This window comes from Camellia sinensis, chromosome 2 (genome assembly GCF_055761805.1).
Source record: "Camellia sinensis isolate YWXY chromosome 2, ASM5576180v1, whole genome shotgun sequence".
Lineage (NCBI taxonomy): Eukaryota > Viridiplantae > Streptophyta > Magnoliopsida > Ericales > Theaceae > Camellia > Camellia sinensis.
Genome location: NC_138962.1, coordinates 69,745,979 through 69,768,847, shown reverse-complemented (window position 1 = coordinate 69,768,847; position 22,869 = coordinate 69,745,979). Strand labels below are relative to the sequence as shown.

The 22,869-nt window shown below is 36.2% G+C and overlaps 1 protein-coding gene across 1 annotated transcript; it reads left to right on the top strand.

Moving 5' to 3' along the window:
• Positions 1-982: 982 nt before the first annotated feature.
• Positions 983-20,795, top strand: LOC114303344 (pleiotropic drug resistance protein 3). The gene is given in 26 exon segments (XM_082914791.1): positions 983-1,466; positions 3,739-3,862; positions 4,634-4,719; positions 5,644-5,728; positions 6,640-6,799; positions 6,902-6,978; positions 8,095-8,148; positions 8,250-8,340; positions 8,619-8,920; positions 12,893-13,174; positions 13,327-13,640; positions 13,994-14,154; positions 14,238-14,341; positions 15,327-15,480; positions 15,563-15,694; positions 15,832-15,905; positions 16,013-16,345; positions 16,442-16,732; positions 17,449-17,532; positions 17,660-17,793; positions 17,901-17,976; positions 17,979-18,142; positions 18,445-18,616; positions 18,734-18,988; positions 20,491-20,513; positions 20,515-20,795. Coding segments are annotated over 26 exon segments (4,362 nt in total). The 5' UTR covers positions 983-1,086; the 3' UTR covers positions 20,765-20,795.
• Positions 20,796-22,869: the final 2,074 nt, after the last annotated feature.

Here is a 22,869-nt window from a genome sequence, read left to right as displayed (position 1 = left end):
CCCGCCATCCGCCACCCACCTGCCACCACCACCCACTCGCTACCACCCACCACCTGCTACCGTCACCCACCCATCCACCACCCTCCCGCCACCACCCACCATCACCCACTACCCACCACCTACCGTCACCACTTTCCACGACCGTCTTCCACCGCCACTTGCCACCACTTGCCATTTCTCACTCTTTTTTATATTTTTAAATTTTTTTAAACATTTTGTCAATTACGAAGCGCGTTTGTAGTTTATGTCTTTCTAAAAATAAACAAAAAATAAATAAAAATCAATTTATAAAATTTTTATAAATATAAATTGAAAACTTAAACGTTACCAAACAGACTGTAAGCAACTGAACTCCCTCTGTACCTCTCTCTCTCTCTGACTTTTACCAAACATTATCATAGATAATTACTGCTTTTCCCCTCCCCCCTATTGTTTTCCTTGGGCCTATATGATTGTCCTTGTTTCATTTGGAGGAAGAAACATAGAATATACTTAGTCATGCTCTAACAACTGAGGAATATATTATTCTTTTTAGGGATGCCTGCAGAATTATCAGACTGCGCACTTAATCACTCCTCTCTGCAACACGCATTAACCCAAAAAATAAATAAAAATTTATTAATAAAGGCAATAGAGCATATAAGGCATTAACCCAAAATACTGCTAAATTATTTATGTACTAAAAAGTTTGAACTCTGATGGATTAAGCATCGGTTTAATAGAAAGTCAACTACCTTGTCATTGTAACTTGTGTTGGTGGAATACCATTTTTTTTTTCTTGGGGCCTGGGCATGAGCCAACTTATATAAGTAATTCTCTCTCTCTCTCTCTCTCAGAAGGACTTCTTGTAATACATGGATCATATTATCTACAGAAGAATATCTTCAACTCTGTTGTTCAGAGAAGCATGATGCATTGCCTTATCTCATCATTCTTTGTAAAACATACAAACAAGCATGACGTGCCCTTACCTCATCAATCTTTAGTCTAAAGCCAACGAGAAGACTGCATATATATATATATGCATCTGCCCTTTTGTATCTTGTCCTATCATTTCCTACTTGAGTCTCTCCTGGGCTATCCAGTATGGCTCAATTGGTTGGTGATGATGAGATAGAATCACTGAGAATTGAACTGGCAGAGATAGGAAGAAGTTTGAGGTCATCGTTTCAGCGCCATACCTCTAGTTTCAGGAGCATTTCAGCTTTGAGTTATGTAAAGGATGACGTTGATGATGAATGCGCCTTACAGTGGGCTGCAATTGAGAGACTGCCTACATTTGAGAGGTTGAGATCATCTTTGTTTGATGAAAATGATGGAAGCAAAGTTGATGCTCAAGGAAAACGGGTGGTCGATGTTACTAAGCTTGATGCTCTAGAACGAAATATGTTTATTGACAAGCTCATCAAACACATTGAGAATGACAATCTTCGCTTGTTGCATAAACAGAGAAAAAGAATAGACAAGTAAGTATTAGTTGTTTGTTTTTTCCCTTGTGTTCCAAAATATATGGCTATACATACCTATATAGGCATGCACAAAGGTTACTCCATTATTTCCAAACTTAATTCATAACCATGGGAATCAAGTTGTGAAACAAAAATTAAGTTTCTAGTAAAAAACGGGAACATAAACTATGTTTACTAAATCTAAAATGAAACCAGGGTCTAAAATTAAACGGAGGGTGCTAATAGCCGCAGCGTCCAGTTCTATTCTATTCCCGACCATAATGGTTTATTCTCCTTTATTTAATTTTTAACTTGTAAGGTATCCCTGCATGAAATTTGTTATGTGAACACTTGCACTAGTGTCAATCCACCAAGAATTTGATGGAACATCTACCAAAAAGGATTAAGACACAAAGCATTGAATATTATATACATTTCTTGTCCAACCAACCTTTAAAACATAGACAGTCTTTTCGACAGAAATGGCATCGAATCTTATTTTCTTCATTAGCCTTGTGAGTTTAATCATTTGCATTCTTCTTCTTCTTACTTTTGTAGGTGCTGACTCTTAATGCATAGTCTAAATCCATAATTTCCAAAACAATTCCAATTTTTTTATTCCATTTCTTAAAATTAGTTCCACTCAAAGTTTCAATACGAGACAAGTAACTATTAATTACAGTAGGATTTAATGTTGCAAACACATAATATCCATTATATAACTTAATATAATCAAGAAAATTACTTTTCCATGTCATGAATAAAAATAACACCACAAGTTAAATATATCTAACTAGAAAACATAATTAGTTAGATATGAAATCAAGTTATCTTTCCATTAGGCAGAATAACAATAAATTTTAGCAATTTCATAAAAGTAAATGAGATAACTAATAAAAATAAACAACATAAAATGAATAAAATAATTATTAAGACCGTAACGAGTTTATCACCGTTCAACAGAAAAACTCAATGTCTTATATTATTTTATTAACTAAAGCACGTGAGAAGTTTATCACCGTTGGGCAGAAAAACTCATTGCTATATTTATTATACTAATCATCTCAGTTGTTCAAACATACATAGTGTTGAACTTCAGTTGAGCTAATCAACAATGTTTCAACTCATAAGGTGTGCAACAAAACATTCTCATAAAGTGTGTAACAAAACATTATAAGTGCATAAGGTATTATCTTAATTACTACTTGTTCAATAATTTACAATTTTTTATTTTAATATCAATAGAATAAAAGATTTACCAAAAACAAAGATAAAATTGGACAAGTATAAATCAAGGCTATGCACTAGTTACGCGAAACATCATCATAAAATGAAATTCATACTTATACGTTTCATGCATCAAAATTGAGATAGTGTCAATGCATTGAATGTGATAGATTCATTATAAAGGAATCTTAGAGATGCATTATGTATTTATTATGAATGTAGAAGATATACTAATCTATCTAATGATTGAGATAGTGTCAATGTATTGAATGTGATAGATTCATTATGAATAAATCTTAGAGATGCATTATGTATCTATTATAAATGCAGAAGATACACTAATCTATCTAATGAGGTTCATTGAATAAATGGATTCATTGATGGAAAGATTACTAGTATAAATAGGATAAGGTCTCAAATCGCTCTCTATTCCAAAATTTAAGTTGTCACCGCAAGAAGACTTCCATCGGTTAGAGAGAGTGAAGTGGTTTGAAAATCAATGTCTTCTATTCAAGATTTCGAGTGAAGTGGTTTGAAAATCAATGTCTTCTATTCAAGATTTCTCTTTTTCAAAAGGGATATTCATATTATTATGGATCAAGATACGTATACACATTTTGTATAGTAGAAATTCCTATAATTTTCATGTATAAAATTCAATCCTTAATGATTTTTTTAGTTTATGTTTGGCAAAGTTTTCTATCAGACACAGCTTGGCAGGACAGAAGGTGCACATACATGGCGCAAACGCACCTAGACATACATATAAATATGCACCTGCATATACTTGTATGCATTGTATGTGTTTTCACATCTTTATACCATTCAACGGCATTAATGCTACAAGGTCTGTGTGTCAAGAAATGAAGTCGGTAGTCTTAAATTTTAACTTGTTATAGTGCCTTAGCACTATTGATTGTTCTTACCAAAATTTTCAATCTTGATCCGTGCTGGTGGTTACCCATTTCATCTCTAATTTTATGTGTAGATATACTCTTACATCATTACCTTGCAAGGATGTAAGGATGGGTTATTGGGTTAACCTTTAAATTGATTCTTGTAGGGTTGGTGTAAAATTGCCAACAGTGGAAGTGAGATATAACAATTTGCGAGTGGAAGCAGAGTGTGAGGTGGTTCATGGCAAGCCCCTTCCAACTCTATGGAATTCTTTCAAAAGCATTCTTTTTGTAAGTATCTAATTTTCTTGAAGCAACATTATAGCTTATTGTTGGTATGCATTTGGGTAGGTTTTGTCCACCTGCGGATATTGTCTGGGTAAAGGTTTTCATGGATATGAGTTGATTCTAGATGAATACAACCGTGCTCTACCTGCCATCTAAATTTCAACCAATTCATTTCAATTAATTATTTCTAATGGTTAAGATTTATTTTTAATAAAAAGTCAAATAGCCAAAGATTTTATTTTCTTTATAAAAAATTCAAAAAGCCAACAAATTATACAACAAAAAAGTTAGATTCTATTTTCTCTATACTTTTAACACGTTTTTCGTAAAAATCAAAAAATATCCCAAACATACTAGTTTTTTTTATCTTATATTTTAGCCAAAAAGCCAAAAATTACTAAAATAGCCTATTGCCAAACAAGGCTTTAATCTGGATAATTTTCTTTTTTTTTTTAATTTTTAATTTTTAATTATTATCCAATCTTATCCAACTCGTTGCATATGTTTCTGAATCTGCATTCACATTTATGTATCCATTTAAGAGTAGAAGGACCAGCCCTTAAGCCGAATAAGTCAAACATTTATCAGTGTATAACTCAGTAAAAATAAAAAATGATCCATGTATTGTTTGACTTACTATTTAGTTGCAAAAACAAATGGTCAGGGAATCCATGTTTTGGGTTTATCATTTCCAAAAGCAGCCTATAATAAATTAGAACCGCTGTTATCCATGCAAGTGCCTAAATTGATTAATTGGTGAAATTTGCTTAACAGGATTTGGTCAAGCTTCCTGGTATGAAGTCACAAGAGGCCAGGATTACCATCGTTGATGACATCAGTGGAATCATTAAGCCTGGAAGGTGTGTTTGAAGCTTAGGGGATATAATCTGTCTTTTTTTTTTTTTGGGTCTCTCCTGATAGCCATATGTACCTTCCTTTTTTCCCCCTATTTTTTATTAGTGTCAGGCCTCATTTGAGAACACGCTATTGTAGTGACTTTTTGACTTTTTATGAAAAGATATGCAGAAAAGTAAAAAGAGTGATGTGGTTGCTTGAGGCAAATTGTTCTACTCCAGTGCAATGGTTGACTATTGATATTCATTGCATATGGTCACACCCTCACAGACATATTTCCTTATCTTGTTATCAGTATTCAAATTGTTGGTAGCACAGACAGCTTTCCATAAAACATGACTTGCCTTACGGCAAGTATTATTATCCCTTTGAAATCAATAGGAATGTATATATTGATAACAGACTCAAGAAATTTAGAGCTTGTGTGGTAATTGAATCAATTTGACTCTTTAAATTTGTTGAGTTAAACAACTCAAACTATATATGCGTTTTCAGTGTTGCTATAGTGGTTTGTATCTTCACTTTGGAAGGTCCACTGCACTGGTCCATCCTTTCAGTTGTAACTGAAATTGAATACAGTTGAAAAATTGCAGTTAGTATTTGGAGGTTGAGCTGTTTAATATTTGGTTTAATATAATAAAATTTGACAAGCATGCCAAGTTTTAAGGTTGAATTACCACCGTTGACATTGAAAGTGAGTTTAACTTGGGTAAACAATTTTATTGTGGATTCATCTCAGTGTTTTACATGCTTAGTGAACTTCTGTTATCCATATCTTTGATTATCTGTTTCCTATGTTATGCTGTTTGTGGAAAGATATCTTTCTATAGTTTCAAAATCATGAAAAGAAATCCCATTTCATCATTTTTTTTTCTTTGAAAATTTGCATATTTTAATATTCTACTCAAGTAGGCTGATTTTTGCTGCAGGATGACTTTGCTGCTTGGTCCTCCAGGATGTGGAAAGACTACTTTATTGAAAGCACTTTCTGGAAATCTAAACAAATCTCTCAAGGTCTCTAGCTTTTTTAAATGATTAATATTCTTAATAACAGAAATGTTGGTAGATACTTGATCAACATTAGAATGAACAATAATGATCTTAAGTATAATTAGAACCTGCTTGGACTTTACAAATTAAAGTGTTTTGGGTTCTAATTGGTAATATTGTCCTCTAAAGAAAGGTTGGTTTCAGCTGATTCTTATGTTTTTCATATGGAAAATGATATACAAGTTCATTTGCTAGACCCAATAATGTGTAAAGTGAGATGATTGGTTGATGATTAGAGAAGATAGGAGAGAGAGAGTTGCCTTACATATTTTAATTTGCTACCACGTCATTGAGTTTGAAAAGTAGGTCTAATTTTTGGGCTAGAATAGCAATGCCCTTTTCATATACTCCCAAGCACTGTCGTTTAATCTTGAAAGTTGGCTCAACACATAAATATGTAGAAACAAATAGAAACTGTATAGCCTTATTCAACTTTGTTACAAGTTAATAATATTCTCTTCCAAGAAAATTATATTCTGCTGGTCTTTTGCCTAGCAGATATACGCTTCTAAGCTCCACTCAGTTTATTGAAGTGATCCAGCTATCATTTAGTCTTGGTTACAACACTGGGAGAACTGTTAACTTGGAGTTGATAAACAATTCAAAAAATTGGGCTCCTGTACTTCTTGTGCAAAAAGTGGACAATGAATTGCATTCCAAATATGCTCAATTACCACAAAAACCCACAATTCTGCAACCCATAAGAAATAGGATATAACTACTGTTCGATTGATTACTTAGTTCATTGTATCTGGTGTGTTTAGGTTAACATTTACACAATCATTGAACTCTTTTTTGGTTGCCTTCAAGAGCTATTTTCATACATATTTCCTACATTATAACATTTCCGTATGTTCATCCTTTTTCTGCAACAGGTTGCAGGAGAAGTTTCTTATAATGGGTACAAATTGGAAGAGTTTATTCCCCAGAAAACTTCTGCTTATATAAGTCAAAATGACCTACACATCCCTGAAATGACTGTGAGGGAAACGCTTGATTTTTCAGCTCGCTGTCAGGGCGTAGGAAGCCGAGCAGGTATGGGTGCATCAAACAGCAACAAGGATCATATTATTTGTAGATTCCTTATCAACTAATGGTACTAATGGTAATTGAATTAAATTGTTTCTTGCTTGCCAGATATTATGATTGAGGTCAGTGAAAGGGAGAAACAAGCAGGAATTGTTCCAGACCCAGACATAGATACTTACATGAAGGTAATTTTGGTTTCTCTGGTCTTCTTTTTTTCCCATGTTTCAGGGGTTTCCACTATGTTTCTTGAGGGATGGAATCTGCGGAAACTGGAATGTTACCCCATGAGAAACCAGAGTCTGTGTACAGGCTTTTGTCGGTTTTGTAGGAATACACGGATGTTATTTTTTCTGTGCATATGGAATGGTGATGGTCTGAGTGTGTGTGTGTGTGTGTGTCTCTCTCTCTCTCTCTCTCTCTCTCTCATTTATCTTTATTTTTCATTTTTTTAATTATTGGAGGCTTCAAACAACTTTCTCTCAGGTTTCCTAATTACATTTTCCAACTTTAGTGATAAAGAGAAAAAAATGGTTGATAGAAACTTGCAAGCTTAATCTTTTGCAAAAGAATTGTGTATTGATAATACTTCTATCAAAACAAACAGAAGTGCAACAATAGTCAGCATAAATTTATAATATTAGGAGCTTATTCTGGATTAGTAAGAAAATCAGCTTACAAGCACAATAGTAGTGGTGTGAATGACAGTGTTATGAGATATCTGCCTTATACTATGAGATGGCAACTCATTTAATTGATGCAGGTAAAAAAATTTGTTACGTACTTTAAAAACAAAATTCTAATCTCTAATTTGGAGGAATCTTTCCACAAAACACAGACGCTTGGCCCAAATTCTTAGTTGTATTTTATGTATGTGATAAGACCTTGTGAGATACTTGGTTGCGATATCTGACACAAGAGCCATTCCCTAATTTGGATGGCATGCATACTGGTAATTGGATGTGGTTATCCTTAATCTACTAAACAATTACATATTGACACACTTACTCTCAGTTTTCAATTTAACAACATAGCCCATTTAGGTGACTGCTTGCTAAGTATGATTTGTTGCATTGGTAGCGATGCTGCGCTTAAATCTCTGTCATTCGATTGATGCTGGCATAATAATTGGTTTGATAGGCTAAGGACACCTCAAAATCATTTTACTTAAAAACAGAATTCATCTTAAAATGCAAGCTGACATCAATTGACAAAATGCTAAGGTCATTTATTACATTTATGATAATCTTAGTAAGTTGATGAGCTTATCTACTGTAATTTTTAACTATATCTTCTTTTAACAGGCAATTTCTGTTGAAGGACAAAAGACAACCCTCCAGACTGACTACATCATAAAAGTAACACTTTTAACAGAGCTTTCATTGATCTTCCTCTTTATACTTCATACAAATGTTTTTACCTGTTGATGATTTGGCCATCACTTCCATTTGTTAATCAGATTCTGGGACTTGATATCTGTGCTGACACACTGGCTGGAGATGCCATGAGAAGAGGTATCTCAGGGGGTCAAAACAAGAGATTGACCACAGGTAGTCTTTCTGATTTTCTTTTCTGGTCTGGCGTATATGTAGTTTGAATGCTTGAGTTTGACAGCTTCAGCAGATAATTCAACTCACAACTAGGATAACAAAAAACAAAAGTAAAATTCAACTCATGACTACATCATATTTGGCATTGGTGTTAGTCTTTGGAAAAAATACATTACCATTATCAAGAAAAGAGCAACATTCAACTCATGTCCTTGAATGTTGTTACTATGTGCATGCTTTTTTTTTCTTGAACAATAATTTGTATTGGTATGTCACAGGCGAGATGATTGTAGGTCCCACAAAAGCTCTGTTTATGGATGAAATATCAAATGGCTTAGACAGTTCCACCACATATCAGATTGTTGCTTGTCTTCAACAGCTAGCACATATTGCAGATGCTACTATACTCGTGGCACTTCTTCAGCCTGCACCAGAAACCTTTGATCTCTTTGATGACATCATCTTGATGACGGAAGGGAAGATTGTGTATCATGGACCCCGTAGTCATATTCTAGAATTTTTTGAGGATTGTGGGTTTAGGTGTCCTGAAAGGAAAGGGGTAGCCGACTTCCTCCAAGAGGTAAGTTTATAGTGGTTTATATTGAATTCTTACTCACACTCTTATTTTCTTCAAGGGGTACCTTAAACTTTTATCTGCCATATTGATAATATAAATAATAAAGTTGTCCCTCTCTGACAATTGCAGTTTTAATGAGTTGGTGACTAAGTAGATCCTGTATTCAAACTTCACTACCGATTTAATAATTATAATACTTGCACGTTTGGCCACACATGAAGCTTACTTTCATATGAGTTAGTGGTTAACAATTTAACTACTACATTGCAGGTTGTAAAATAAATTGATGTATTATTATTGATTGATGTATATTGATTGATATATTGATTGATTACAAGATTGTTGTATATATTTTGTATATTACAAGCTATTATATAGGAGAGGATTTGGGAGTAGGTGAGGTAGGTGAGTGGTGGTAGTGGATGGTAGTGGAGGTGGTGGGTGGTAGTGGAGATGGTAGGTGGAGTTGGTGGTGTGGTAATTTACACAATTTACAATTTACATTAACAACCCCCCTCAAACTCAAGGAGGATAGGTACTAGCCAACTTGAGTTTGGAGAGAGTAACAAAACAGAAAAATAAACTGATAAATAAAATAAAACAGGATAGGAGACACGGTATGGTCGTGTCAGACCGTTGTAGAAGACACGGTATGGTCGTGTCGGACCGTTGTAGCAGACAGTTTACGGGGTCATGTCGGACCGTTGTAGCAGACAGTTTACGGGGTCATGTCGGACCGTTGTAGCAGACACTGTGTGGTCGTGTCAGACCGATGTAGAAGACAGTTTATGGGGTCATGTCGGACCGATGTAGAAGACAGTTTACGGGGTCATGTCGGACCGTTGTAGCAGGACAGTTTACGGGGTCATGTCGGACCGATGTAGAAGACAGTTTATGGGGTCATGTCGGACCGTTGTAGCAGACACTGTGTGGTCGTGTCAGACCGATGTAGAAGACAGTTTATGGGGTCATGTCTGATCGATGTAGAAGACAGTTTATGGGGTCATGTCGGACCGTTGTAGAAGACAGTTTACGGGGTCATGTCGGACCGTTGTAGCAGGACAGTTTACGGGGTCATGTCGGACCGATGTAGAAGACAGTTTATGGGGTCATGTCGGACCGTTATAGAAGGACAGTTTACGGGGTCATGTTGGACCGTTGTAGAAGATAGTTTACGGGGTCATGTCGGACCGTTGTAGCAGACACTGTGTGGTCGTGTCAGACCGTTGTAGAAGACAGTTTATGGGGTCATGTCGGACCGTTATAGAAGGACAGTTTACGGGGTCATGTTGGACCGTTGTAGAAGACAGTTTACGGGGTCATGTCGGACCGTTGTAGCAGACACTGTGTGGTCGTGTCAGACCGTTGTAGAAGACAGTTTATGGGGTCATGTCGGACCGTTGTAGCAGAGGTTGTAGTGATGCACAGTGCGCCATGAGCGACTTATACATGATACTGTGTATAACCCCCCCTCAAACTCAAATAGGTGTGAAGAGAGAAACCTATTTGAGGTTGAAACAAAGGGATTGATAAAGCTGGCCGGTGTAGAAGACACTGTATGAGTGTGTATATAGGCTGCCCAAAAGATATACATGGATGTAGATATCGAGCCCTCAAAAGTCGTGCCCTCAAAAGGCGTGCCCACTTTATCAAAAGATGTGCCCGACAAAAATCATCGAGCGGCGAGCCATCAAAAGGCGTGCCAGAGATGATGGCGAGGCACGTGAGTGCTTTGGCTGGCGTGCCCGGGGTGTCTGGCGTCAAGAGGCGCGCGATGCGCGTGGCTGCCTCGGCTATATAACCAAGACTGAACCTGAGGCTGAGGCAGAGGCTGAGACAGAGACAAAAAACCTGCGAATTTCTCTAAAAAACTCTTCGTTGTGCTGAGAGAGAGAGTCTGTAACACTCTGTTGCGAGAGATAGTCTGTAAGACTCGGTTGCCTAGAAAATGGCCTCGTCTTCCCGGAGTCTACTCACTCTCTTTCCAGACCTCAACGAGTCAACAAGAGAGAAAACTGGTGCGGTGTCCCGTGAACCTCAACCAAACACCACTGGGTTTGCTCCGTTGAACTTTCCGATGCAGTCGGTGGAGCAAAAAATGGCAGTGCAAACGGATGTGGAGGCTAATCAGTATACTTTGAAGGCATGTGTGGAGTCCATGACGGCGGTCACAAACTTGTCGCACCGGCTGCAGAGTAGGACAAATGAGGTGCAGCAATTAAACTCCCAGCTGGCTCTGCTCCAACGCATGTATAAGGATGCGCGAGCAGAGATAAGCGTGCTAAGGGCAGAAAACAAGGAGCTGAAGCGGAAGGCCACCGTGATGTTCCGATTTGGAGGGCCACCATATGCTGCAGTGGAGGAGTATGGTGGAGTGATCGTGCCCAGTGGAGTGGGAAACACGGAGGCAACACCGGCAAAGGCCGCCCAGGACGGAGGCAAAAAGAAGAGACCGGCTGCAGAGTAGAGAAGAAAAATCCCGCCTGTGGATGAGGTTGTTGGGTATGGGTGGTGTTTGTTTTGTTTTTGTGTTTTTTTTTTGTGTTTTTTTTTTTTTTTTGTGTAAAATGGATCGGGGTGAGTCCCGACAGGAATAAAATGAATTTGGTGTGCAGTTCGTCCAGTTCGTCTTCTTCGTCTGTTTTTTTTTTTTTTTTTTTTTTTTTTTTTTTTAGTAAAATGGAAGATAAAATAAAATAAAATAAAAAAAGTAAAATGGTGTGGTGGGAACGTGGTGTGGTTTGTTGAATTCTACGAAAAAGCAAAAAGCAAAGAAAGTGGTGTACTCTCTGGCCCACGAAAAAGCAAAGAAAGAAAAATAATTAGAGAGTGGTATAGTGGGAACTTCTTTTTAGGGTTTCACATGTTGATGAGACTTGCCCCCCCCCCCCCCCACGTTAGGCACACTAATCCTCACCGAATAAATTTCTAGAGAGAGAGAGAGAGAGAAAGATAACCCGTGTATGTGTGTATGCATGTATCTGGGTGTGTGTTGGGTCTCTCTTCCCCCTTTCTCTCACCTTTCTCTCCCTAAGCCGAGAGAGAGAGAGATAGATGGGTTTGCATGTGTGGTGTCTCTATGTGTGTGTGCTGCCGTGTGTAGTGAGAGGGAAGAAATCAGTGAGAGAGAGAGGGAGATCGAGTCTCGGGAGTACTTTGACTGTGGAGTACTTTTCAGACGACAATGGTCCGTTGATCAAGATCTTGCTGGGGGTTGGGTTGCCGGTGGTGGCCGTGGCCGTGTGGTCGCTGCCGTGCGAACATCTCCCTCAAGCCCAATAGCCTGGATGCCCAGAGATCGGAGACCAGAGACAGCAGAGTCTAGGACGTTTTTGCGTCGACCCATGATGGCGATCGATGCTCCATGCTTGCCCAACTGTGTGGATATCTCTCTCTCTCAATTTTACAAACAGAGACGACACAGTTATTTCTTGGTTGGAGGATGAACATGAAGACAACTTTGATTTTGAACGACTGCCTTCAAAATGAGATCTGGAAACTGAGAGAGTGACAGCTTCCTTCTGAAGAGAAAGAGAGCCAGAGCCCTCAGCCCATGTGTGTGTTGTGGTGTCTGTGTGTATGGCAGTGTGTGGATCAATATGTGACGCTTCTGCTAACTCCGAATCAAAACAGCGGGAGAGAAGGTATGTGTAGAGGTCCGGCGGGCGGCCAAGGCGAGACTGCCGCCCGCCGGTGAAGCAGAATGAACAGGTTGTTAACCTAGCTCTGATACCATGAAAAATAAATTGATGTATTATTATTGATTGATGTATATTGATTGATATATTGATTGATTACAAGATTGTTGTATATATTTTGTATATTACAAGCTATTATATAGGAGAGGATTTGGGAGTAGGTGAGGTAGGTGAGTGGTGGTAGTGGATGGTAGTGGAGGTGGTGGGTGGTAGTGGAGATGGTAGGTGGAGTTGGTGGTGTGGTAATTTACACAATTTACAATTTACATTAACACAGGTTATGTCAAAAAAAGATCAAGCTCAGTACTGGCACCAAGCTGAACGACCTTGCAATTACATTTCTGCTGATATGTTCTCCAAGAAATTCAAGGAATCTAACTTTGGGAAAAAGCTAGACGACGAATTATCAAAGCAGTTTATGAAGTCTCAGAGCCACAAGAATGCAATTTCTTTTAGCATATATTCTCTTTCTAAATGGGCACTCTTTAGAGCTTGCATCTCAAGGGAACTTCTTCTCATGAGGAGGAATTCTTTTATTTATGTATTCAAATCAGTCCAGGTTTTGATCAGTACTTTCTTATTCTACCATACTTTTTGTTCTTGGAATTTAATTTTTAGCCATTCATGCATTTTGTGTCAGTGTTGAATTGTTAATCTTTGTATCTAAGCCCCCATATAACTTACAGAAGCTTCAATTCTTGTTCACTGCAGCTTGTTATCATTGCATCTATCACAATGACTGTATTTTTGAGAACTCGACTGGCTGTTGATGCCATTCATGCAAACTATTATCTGGGTGCTTTGTTCTATGCTCTCATCATACTTTTTTTTGATGGATTCCCGGAGCTGTCCATGACTGTTGGAAGACTTGCAGTTTTCTACAAACAGCGAGATTTGTACTTCTATCCAGCTTGGGCATATGCAATCCCAGCCACCATTCTCAAGGTTCCTCTTTCAATGTTGGTAGCTCTAGTTTGGACATCTCTGACTTATTATGTCATTGGATACAGTCCTGAGGCTGGAAGGTTAGTTTCACTTGACAAGGCTTACATTTTATTCTTCCTTGTATATTATATATATATAGATATATTGTTTTCCTTCAAATATGTCTTTGATTTGAACAAGTTGTCACCATTTGTACCAATATTTGTATCAACTACTCAGCAATTTAACTCAGTTTTTTCATGGATTAGTCATCCAGCAGCTGCAATCTTCACTAGTACTTTCAAATAAACACGCATACCCAACACAAACTGTTAGATCACCAGTAGTGCCAAAAACATAAGCTGATAAGAAATGGGCCCAACATTGTATATCAAGCTATCCAATATAAACATCTTAATGTTGTATTAATTTCTATCATTGCCTCGTATTTTAGGTTCTTTCGCCAGTTCCTTCTATCTTTTGCGGTACACTTAGCAGCAACATCCATGTTTCGTTTCTTAGCATCTATTTTCCGCACTGTGGTCGCTTCTAACACAGCTGGGAGTATGTTGATCTTGTTTGTCTTTTTATTTAGTGGTTTCCTTATCCCAAAATGTAAGGCTTCAATAACTCTTTTCCAATTTGATTTTTTTATAGTTGTTTAGGAAGATGAACTTAAACCGTCTTGTTGATTGCAGCATCTATGCCAACTTGGTTGAGTTGGGGATTTTGGCTTTCCCCAATGACATATGGTGAGATAGGCCTTGCTTTAAATGAATTTCTTGCTCCAAGATGGCAAAATGTGAGTATCTGAAAGCCAGAGTTGTTGCTTCCTCTAACACACACAATATTGAAGTTGCTTTTTGTGACACTGTACAGATTCTATGAGTTTCATGCTGATACAGCAGCCCATTAGCAAGGGCTAGATGAGGGCCACTTCTAAACAATAATGTTGGAAGGCCAATTATATAGGATATCATTCTTTATATCAGTTACCTTTAGCAACAAAATTTCTCAATTTATTGGGTAGACAACATGAATCCCATCCAATTGATCATCCTCACAAGAACCACATTTCTTTTGCATGAACTCCACCTATTTTCACCAATGCTCTAATGCTTGGAATTTTTACCATTAACTTATCATTTTTCCAATACCTCATTGCTCATTTTTTATTAGCCCAAGCATAACCTCTGTACTCTGTACCTTCTCTTCCAGATATCATGGGATGTTCAGAATTCTAATTAAGTTGTCCGGTACTTTTTCATCCATAAAATTGTCTTCATTTGGGCGCTGCACATCTTATTGATATGTCAATCCTTGTTGGTAATATTGCTGCTTACTGTTTATTTTAGTTGGAGTTACGTGTCTCTTTCTGTCATTTTTCTCTTTTTTCCAAATAATATGATATTTTACCCTTTTATGGTAATCATAATTTGTAGATTAGATGCTTGTGATGATCTTTTAGGCTGTGTTTGGATCATGGATTTTGACAATGATTTAAAAAAGGATAGGGAAATGGAGAAAAAATATAACTTATATTTCATTGACATTTCACTCACCTTTTCCTTTTTCCTTTCCAAATCCCTACCAAAATCCATGATCTAAACACAGCCTTAAAGTTTAATATATGAGTCGGTGCACAGACTTCTGGATCTATGATATTTAACAAAGGTTTTGGGACTACTTGTTATTTGGCCAATAATGTTACTGTTTATTTAGTAATCAAGTAAAATAGATGGCCATAGTCTGCTTATTCATTCTATGCTCTTCACTATTTTGTCTAGACATTGACAGCGAATACTACCATAGGGCAAGAAACACTTGAAAGCCGTGGATTGCACTTTCACGGATACTTATTTTGGATATCATTTGGCGCCTTACTTTGATTTATAATAATTTTCAACATTGGATTTACCTTGGCCTTAACCTTCTTAAACCGTAAGTTTGTCTTTTGATTACATGAAGTCAACATAAGAATTGCAGAGTGATACGTGCTTATTTCATTTCATAATGAATTCAGCTCCTGGTTCTCGTGCTATTATTTCAAATGAAAAGCTTTCCCAAATTCAAGGATCTGAAGATTCCTCCAGTGCTGCCAATGCAGAAGCAAAAACTACAGATTCTCCTAACAATACTACAAAATCTCATGAAGGTCGTGTATTTTTAGATTTTTCTTCATTCTCTTATAATTATTGAAACCATTGCTTCACATGATTCTTTTCCTTCATTTATCTTCTTATAAGTTTATTCCTGTTTCACTTAATAAGGGTGGGTAATCTTGTTTTACAGGTCGAGTGGTTTTACCTTTTGAACCCCTAACTCTGGTGTTTCAAAATGTGCAATACTATGTTGACACCCCTATGGTAATCATATAAACAAATCTCTTATAAATCTTTTGTACCTGTTAAATATTTAGAACTAATTGGATCAAACTGCATTGGTTGATTGTGTCATTTTTCTTTGATCTCAGGCAATGAGAGAAAGGGGGTTCACTCAGAAAAAACTCCAACTTCTTTGTGACATTACAGGTGTATTTAGGCCTGGTGTTCTTACAGCATTGATGGGTGTTAGTGGAGCTGGGAAAACAACTCTTATGGACGTTCTTGCTGGAAGAAAAACTAGTGGCACTATTGAAGGAGATATTAGAATTGGAGGGTTTCCTAAGGTTCAGGAGACGTTTGCTAGGATTTCGGGTTACTGTGAGCAAACCGACATACATTCTCCACAAATTACAGTTGAAGAATCAGTGGTTTATTCTGCTTGGCTACGTCTGCATCCTGAAATTGATTCAAAAACTAAATTTGTATGACCTATATATAAGGAAGTTAAATTTACTCTTTAATCTACAACAATAGTTTAAACATTATTTTACTTTTGTTGCTGCTGCACGTCTTTGCAGGAATTTGTGAAAGAAGTCCTTGAGATCATTGAGCTTGATGAAATCAAAGATTGCTTGGTTGGCATGCCCAGTGTTAGTGGTTTATCAACTGAGCAGAGAAAGCGGCTTACGATATCAGTGGAGCTTGTTGCTAACCCCTCTATTATTTTCATGGATGAACCTACAACTGGATTGGATGCAAGAGCAGCTGCAATTGTTGTGCGAGCAGTGAAGAACGTGGCTGAAACAGGAAGAACAATTGTTTGCACCATTCACCAACCAAGCATTGACATATTTGAAGCATTTGATGAGGTAGGAAAGCAATTAATGAACTATTTTAAGAGAACTTGGAACATAAAGACAATTTGGATACTGAAATGGAATTAATTATGCAAGTTTTAACGCTGTTTGATTGTAACTAAAGCATTTTTGAACTCAATAGTGTAAGCTTGGCCCAGAAAATTACATTCCCAAATGCCTTCTACTGAAGAAATGACACATGGAAGGGCCAAGCTTCAAGACTAGTGTTACCTCTTGATTTGAAGCCTTTCAAATATTTAGTATTACTATTATTATCTTTGTGCGAGTTGGTATTGTGGCCAATTCTCTTAACTGCTTGACCTATTATTGCAACTGCTTTCCTAACATGGTATCTAAGCTTTACTTCTCAGAAGTATTGGGTTAATGTCTATCCATGTGTATTTCAACCATTTTAAATGTAGAAGTTCGACTGAGTTTCTATAAGCTCAGCAACAGGTTTCCTATTGTTTGATGATGTTGAATGTGCCTTACCACCAAAATCTTTCAAATTATTTATTTCTTTCACAGATAATAGCTAGACCTTCTATGTGTTGCCCTCTATTGCATCACAGTGAAATTTGGTCACTTGAGCATAATCAATTCAAAACCTGTTTGATGTTTACATAGAACATCCACTTTAAAAATTGTCTTCTAATTCTAATCCAATTTCATATTTGTGATTCAATGTAAATAAATTAGGTCTAATGCCTCCTTGATATTGATTGCAGTTAATTCTATTGAAATCCGGCGGACAAATTATTTACTCTGGACCACTCGGTCAACATTCAAGCAGTGTCATCGAATATTTTGAGGTCAGTTTGCTGCAGGAATACATAAACCTCTTAGATGTTTTTTCCCTTTAATTTGTGTACATGATATGCTTCTAAAAGTAGGAATTTAAGTATTGCTTCATCTTAATTTCAAGCATCTCTCTAACAGGATATCTCAGGGGTGCCAAAGATAAAAAATAATTACAATCCAGCAACATGGATATTGGATGTCACTTCTACATCGGCAAAAGCTGAACTTGGTGTTGATTTCGCCCAAGTTTATAAGAACTCTGTCTTGTATCTGTAAGTTCAACTGCTCACTACTTCTTTCTCTTTGGAGTTAGGATGGTCATTACAAACTTGCTTGGTGTATTTCGCCTCCTGATTCAAAAGAGTCATTGTGATTGTAGGAACAATAGAGAACTTGTAAATAGGTGGAGTACTCCACCTCCTGATTCAAAAGAGTTGTATTTCGCAACCCGCAACCCGCAACCCGCTTTGCACAAAATGGTTGGGGACAGTTCAAATGCTGCCTCTGGAAGCAACACCTGTCTTATTGGAGAAGTCCTGCATACAACTTGCAGCGTTTCGTGTACATGATTGTTGCATCTTTTCTTTTCAGGGTACTGTTTTGGGATCAAGGAAAGAAATTGTAAGTAAATCAAATTGAACTAGATTGTCAATGGTTTGATAGATTAGAAGATATCAGAAACAAATTGTTTTGGGATCATTGGATATTTTGATCCCAAAAAAAAAATCGTTGTTAAAACTTTTTTTGTTTTCTTCTTTTCAAGTATGCATTATGTATTTCATAGACAAAAAATACCACCAAATGCAGTTCTCTGATTCCTTTGAACTCGGATGACTATATTTATTGGATCTGGGATTCCATTATTGTTTTATTGGATAGACTTCTGAGCATGCCTTAACATAAATAATCCTTTTATTTGATAGAAAGAACCAGCAGAGCCTTTTCAATGTATTTGGTTCAATGTTCTCCTCTACGATCTTCTTGGGCATAAATAATTGCTCATCAATTTTACCATATATCTCAACGGAGCGATCTGTTTTGTTTCGGGAAAGGTTTGCCGGGATGTATGGTTCGTGGGCTTATGCACTTGCTCAGGTATAAATTTCTTAAATATTTGATTTTGTTATGAAATTTTATTATCTAGTAATTTTTTAATGAGCTTTTTGTTAATAGCACTTCCTACATACTTAAATGCGACTGCTAATTTTGTAGGTCACGATTGAGATTCCCAATCTCCTAGCAACATCAATTGCATTTGTGGTTACTACATATCCAATGATTGGGTATTATTGGTCAGCTTATAAGGTTTTCTGGTACTTTTATGCCATGTTTTGTACATTACTGTACTTCAGTTATCTGGGAATGCTGCTTATTGCAATAATACCGAGCTTTCCAGTGGCTGCAATTTTACAGTCCGCCTTCTACACAATTTTCAACCTGTTCGCTGGATTTCTGATACCTCAACCGGTAATCTAATAACCTATAGTTATTGTGGTACTACGAAGCATGGATATGGATACGAATGAGGACATGGGACGCGGTGATTTTAAAAAAATTAGGACATGAACACCACAAGAATAAAGAAAAAATATATATATAAATTATATTTGCTATGTATATAACTATTACATCTATAAACAAACAAAAATAATGAAAATTAACACTAATTTAACATAAAAGCAAACTAAATTTAAATCAGTCAAAGACTAGATTTGTGTTGCATTAGGGCTTCAGGATCATTGGAAGCCAGTGTCTCAACTTCACAAGAGGTTAGATCTACATTGCATCGGCGATGGTTTGATATAGTTTTATTTTTATTTTTAAAATTTAACCCTTATATTTTCAAATATTTCAATATGACACTCAAAATTAGCTTTTAAAAATTAAAATAAGACCTCACTATGCCTTGAAGTGTATCTCATTGTGTATATAAATATTACGAAAAAGGACGCACCAATGTGGCATAAGAAAATGGGCGCACCATGTGGGATGTCAGACATGTGTCCCCGCCATGTCCGTGTCCCATACGTGTCTAACACTACTACAACACCTATTTTGAAATATCAATGCTTCATAATTGTGGTATTTGCATTGATTTTAACTAACATTTTGTTGCAATTTAGATTATTAATTACAAATAAACTATTTGTTATGGTGATAATAGAACATGGAAAAAGCCATTATGCTATCTTGCTACCATTTACCTAGTTTGCTAGGAGTCAACTTGTACAACCCTAAATTATAACTTTATTTTAATGATATCTCTTACTCTCTCCTCTAAAACCTGAATCTTTCTTTTCACACATAAGTCCCTAGAAAACCCGTAAGTCCTATTCCTAAACTACATTTTATAACTTGAATTCTTTACTCAGACCCATAGGTCCTATTTTTAAACTCTCAGCTCAGAGTCTGGAAATTTGCTTGAAAATTTTGAGTTTTCAATCCCTAGCAACAAGTATTCTGTTGGGTCTGAGTAAATGAACCATTTTCAATTTGGAGATTGGATCATGAGCGAAATCATCTAGCACAATTTGTTGAGTAGAAGTCTGAAAATGTATGAATTCACAAAGCATTCTGTTGGTTTTTCTTACAGGTGAAACTTTTTTGCCATCTAGAATGAGGAAATCTTATGCATTGAACATGATACATAGAGAATTAATCATAACTTAATAAAAATGAAATGTTTTTTTACTAAGTGCTTAAAATTATAATATTAATATTGATATTGATGCTATAGATCTATTAGAACTTGTTGGTTTTTGGAGTTTATTAAAATTCAAGGGTCCCAAGGTTTTGTGCCAATCGCCTGATTGGTTGATATTGATGAAAGTTTGAAAGCACTCATTGTTTTCATTTTTATGAGCAAAAACCAATTTTTGAAAATTTGAAAACAGTTTCTAAAAGAACGGTTGTTTTTAGAAACTTTAGCGATACTAATCTAGTTGTATTTTATGTTTCGCTTCTTGCAGCAAATTCCCAAGTGGTGGATTTGGTTGGACGCTAAACGGTATGCTTACATCGCAGTATGGAGATATAGACCAGAACATTAAGGTGTTTGGAGAAACCACAACTGTCGCGGCGTTTTTAAGAGATTATTTTGGATACAGACATGATCACTTACCCATTGTAGCTGTTATGCTCCTTATTTACCCCATTGTTTTTGCTTCTCTGTTTGCATTCTGCATAGGGAAGTTGAACTTCCAGAGGAGACGAATCTTGCAAATCTATTTGTTTGTATCTTAGTGAATGGATTGTTTGTCACATTGTAATTGTTTCATCTGAGTCCAGATCCCCTCCTTGAGCCCCCTCCTTCATTCCCTCCTTGCATGGGCCTTCGGGTCCACTTTGAGGCCTAGTTTTGATAATCTGAATCGTTCATATTTTTAGATTTATTCAGTATATTATACCTGTAAAAAATCAAGTTGATCGGATATCAGAAAGTATGCGTTCAGAAAATTGGGACTACAAACTATTTTTTAATAAACAGTTTTCCGAACACATACTTTATGATATTCGATCAACTTGATTTTTTACAGGTATGATATACTGAATAAATCTAAAAATATGAACGGTTCGGATTATCAAAACTGGGCCTCAAAGTAGACCCGAAGGCCCCTACAAGGAGGGAATGAAGGAGGGGCCTCAAGGGGAGGATCCCAATTCGTTTCATCTAGCTTATGTATAATAGTACTGTGACTGTTTTGAAACTGTGGCAATTTGGGTATTAAAGTAATCATAAACAATCAATGGAAAATAAAACAATTACATACCATAATACAAATGATTTACGTGGTTCGCCTTATAGGTTACGTTCATGGACAATACAATAAGGGTATGTTTGATTGGAAGGATTAGAGTATGGGATTGTGATTATTAATCCGTGGGTCCAATTATCCTATATTTGTTTTAACATTTTAATTTAAGATTATTAATCCAATGGATAATTAATTCAACAAATTTGTAGAATTATTAATAATGGGGTAGGGATGGGATTATTAATCTAATTGAATAGTGAATATCACACTAATTTAATAGAATTATTAATATTTCATTATTAATCTTATGAATCAAATATGATCTAAGAGTACTTCACTACGGAGGAAAATAAGTTTACAAGTGAATTCAATTCGTCTCTCGCACCCTTAAAGCCAATACATTCATAAATATACTTTAGTATTTTATATACTCAACTTTATATACAAGAAACTCACTTTATATTTTTCTATGAACTCCTCTCCATATTTCTATTTGTTTGTGAATTGTGTTAAATTTGAGAAATTAAGATCCTTTTATAATTGAACCTCTCAGGACTTAAATATATAAAAATTATACGTGTTTTTTATTTTTTTTTGGCTTTTTCATCAAATTAATTTTTTTTTTTAATTTGTAGAATGACCATTAGACCAGCGATGTTGTATGGGACGGAGTGTTGGGCAACTAAGAAACAACATGTAGATAAGGTGAGTGTGGCTGAGATGATGATACTAAGGTGAATGTGTGACAAGACTAAACAAAATAGAATTAGGAATAAGTGTATTCGGGAATGGGTAGGAGTAGCACCGATAGAAGATAAGTTGAGAGATAATCGATTGAAATGGTTTGGTCACATTCAACAGAGATCAATAGAGAGATGCGATGCTATAACGGTAGAGGGGAGTGTTAGGGGACGGAGTAGGCCTAGATTAACATTGGCAAACGTTATAAATAGAGATATGAATCTACTTAATTTGACTAACGAAATGACCTTTGATAGGGCCGTGTGGAGAAGAATGATTAATGTAGCTGACCCCATTTGATGAGACTTAAGACTTGATTTGGTTTGTTTTTTTTTTTTTTTTTCTCTATAAACAGATTCTAAAAATCAAACCCAAGGCTAATTTGTCTTTTTTAATTATTTTGTTAATTAACGCAATGATTGTTCAGAATTATATTAAGAAATGTCTGATCTAGATAAAACTCCATACATAAATAGCATAGGATTTTCTCCCGTCTATGCATTGGACGCAGGGATGGCAATGGGGGTTAATGGGGGATATTAATTCTCCATCCCCATTTCCCTATAATAAATTTTCTCCATTCTCCATTCCCCATTCCCCATGGGTACCACCCTCCCCATTTCCTAATGGGTTTGGATTTTCCCCAATCCACTTTAATCCCCATTTTTATTTTATTTTTATTTTTTATATTTAATGTTAACAATCATTTTTTTTTAAGGTTCACAACAAAAGCTAAATATACCTTCAATCTTTTTTCTTTCTTTTTTAATATATTTAATGTTAACAGTTCTTTTTTTTTTTTTTTTTTTTTTTTTAAGGTTCACAACAAAAGCTAAATATACCTTCAATCTT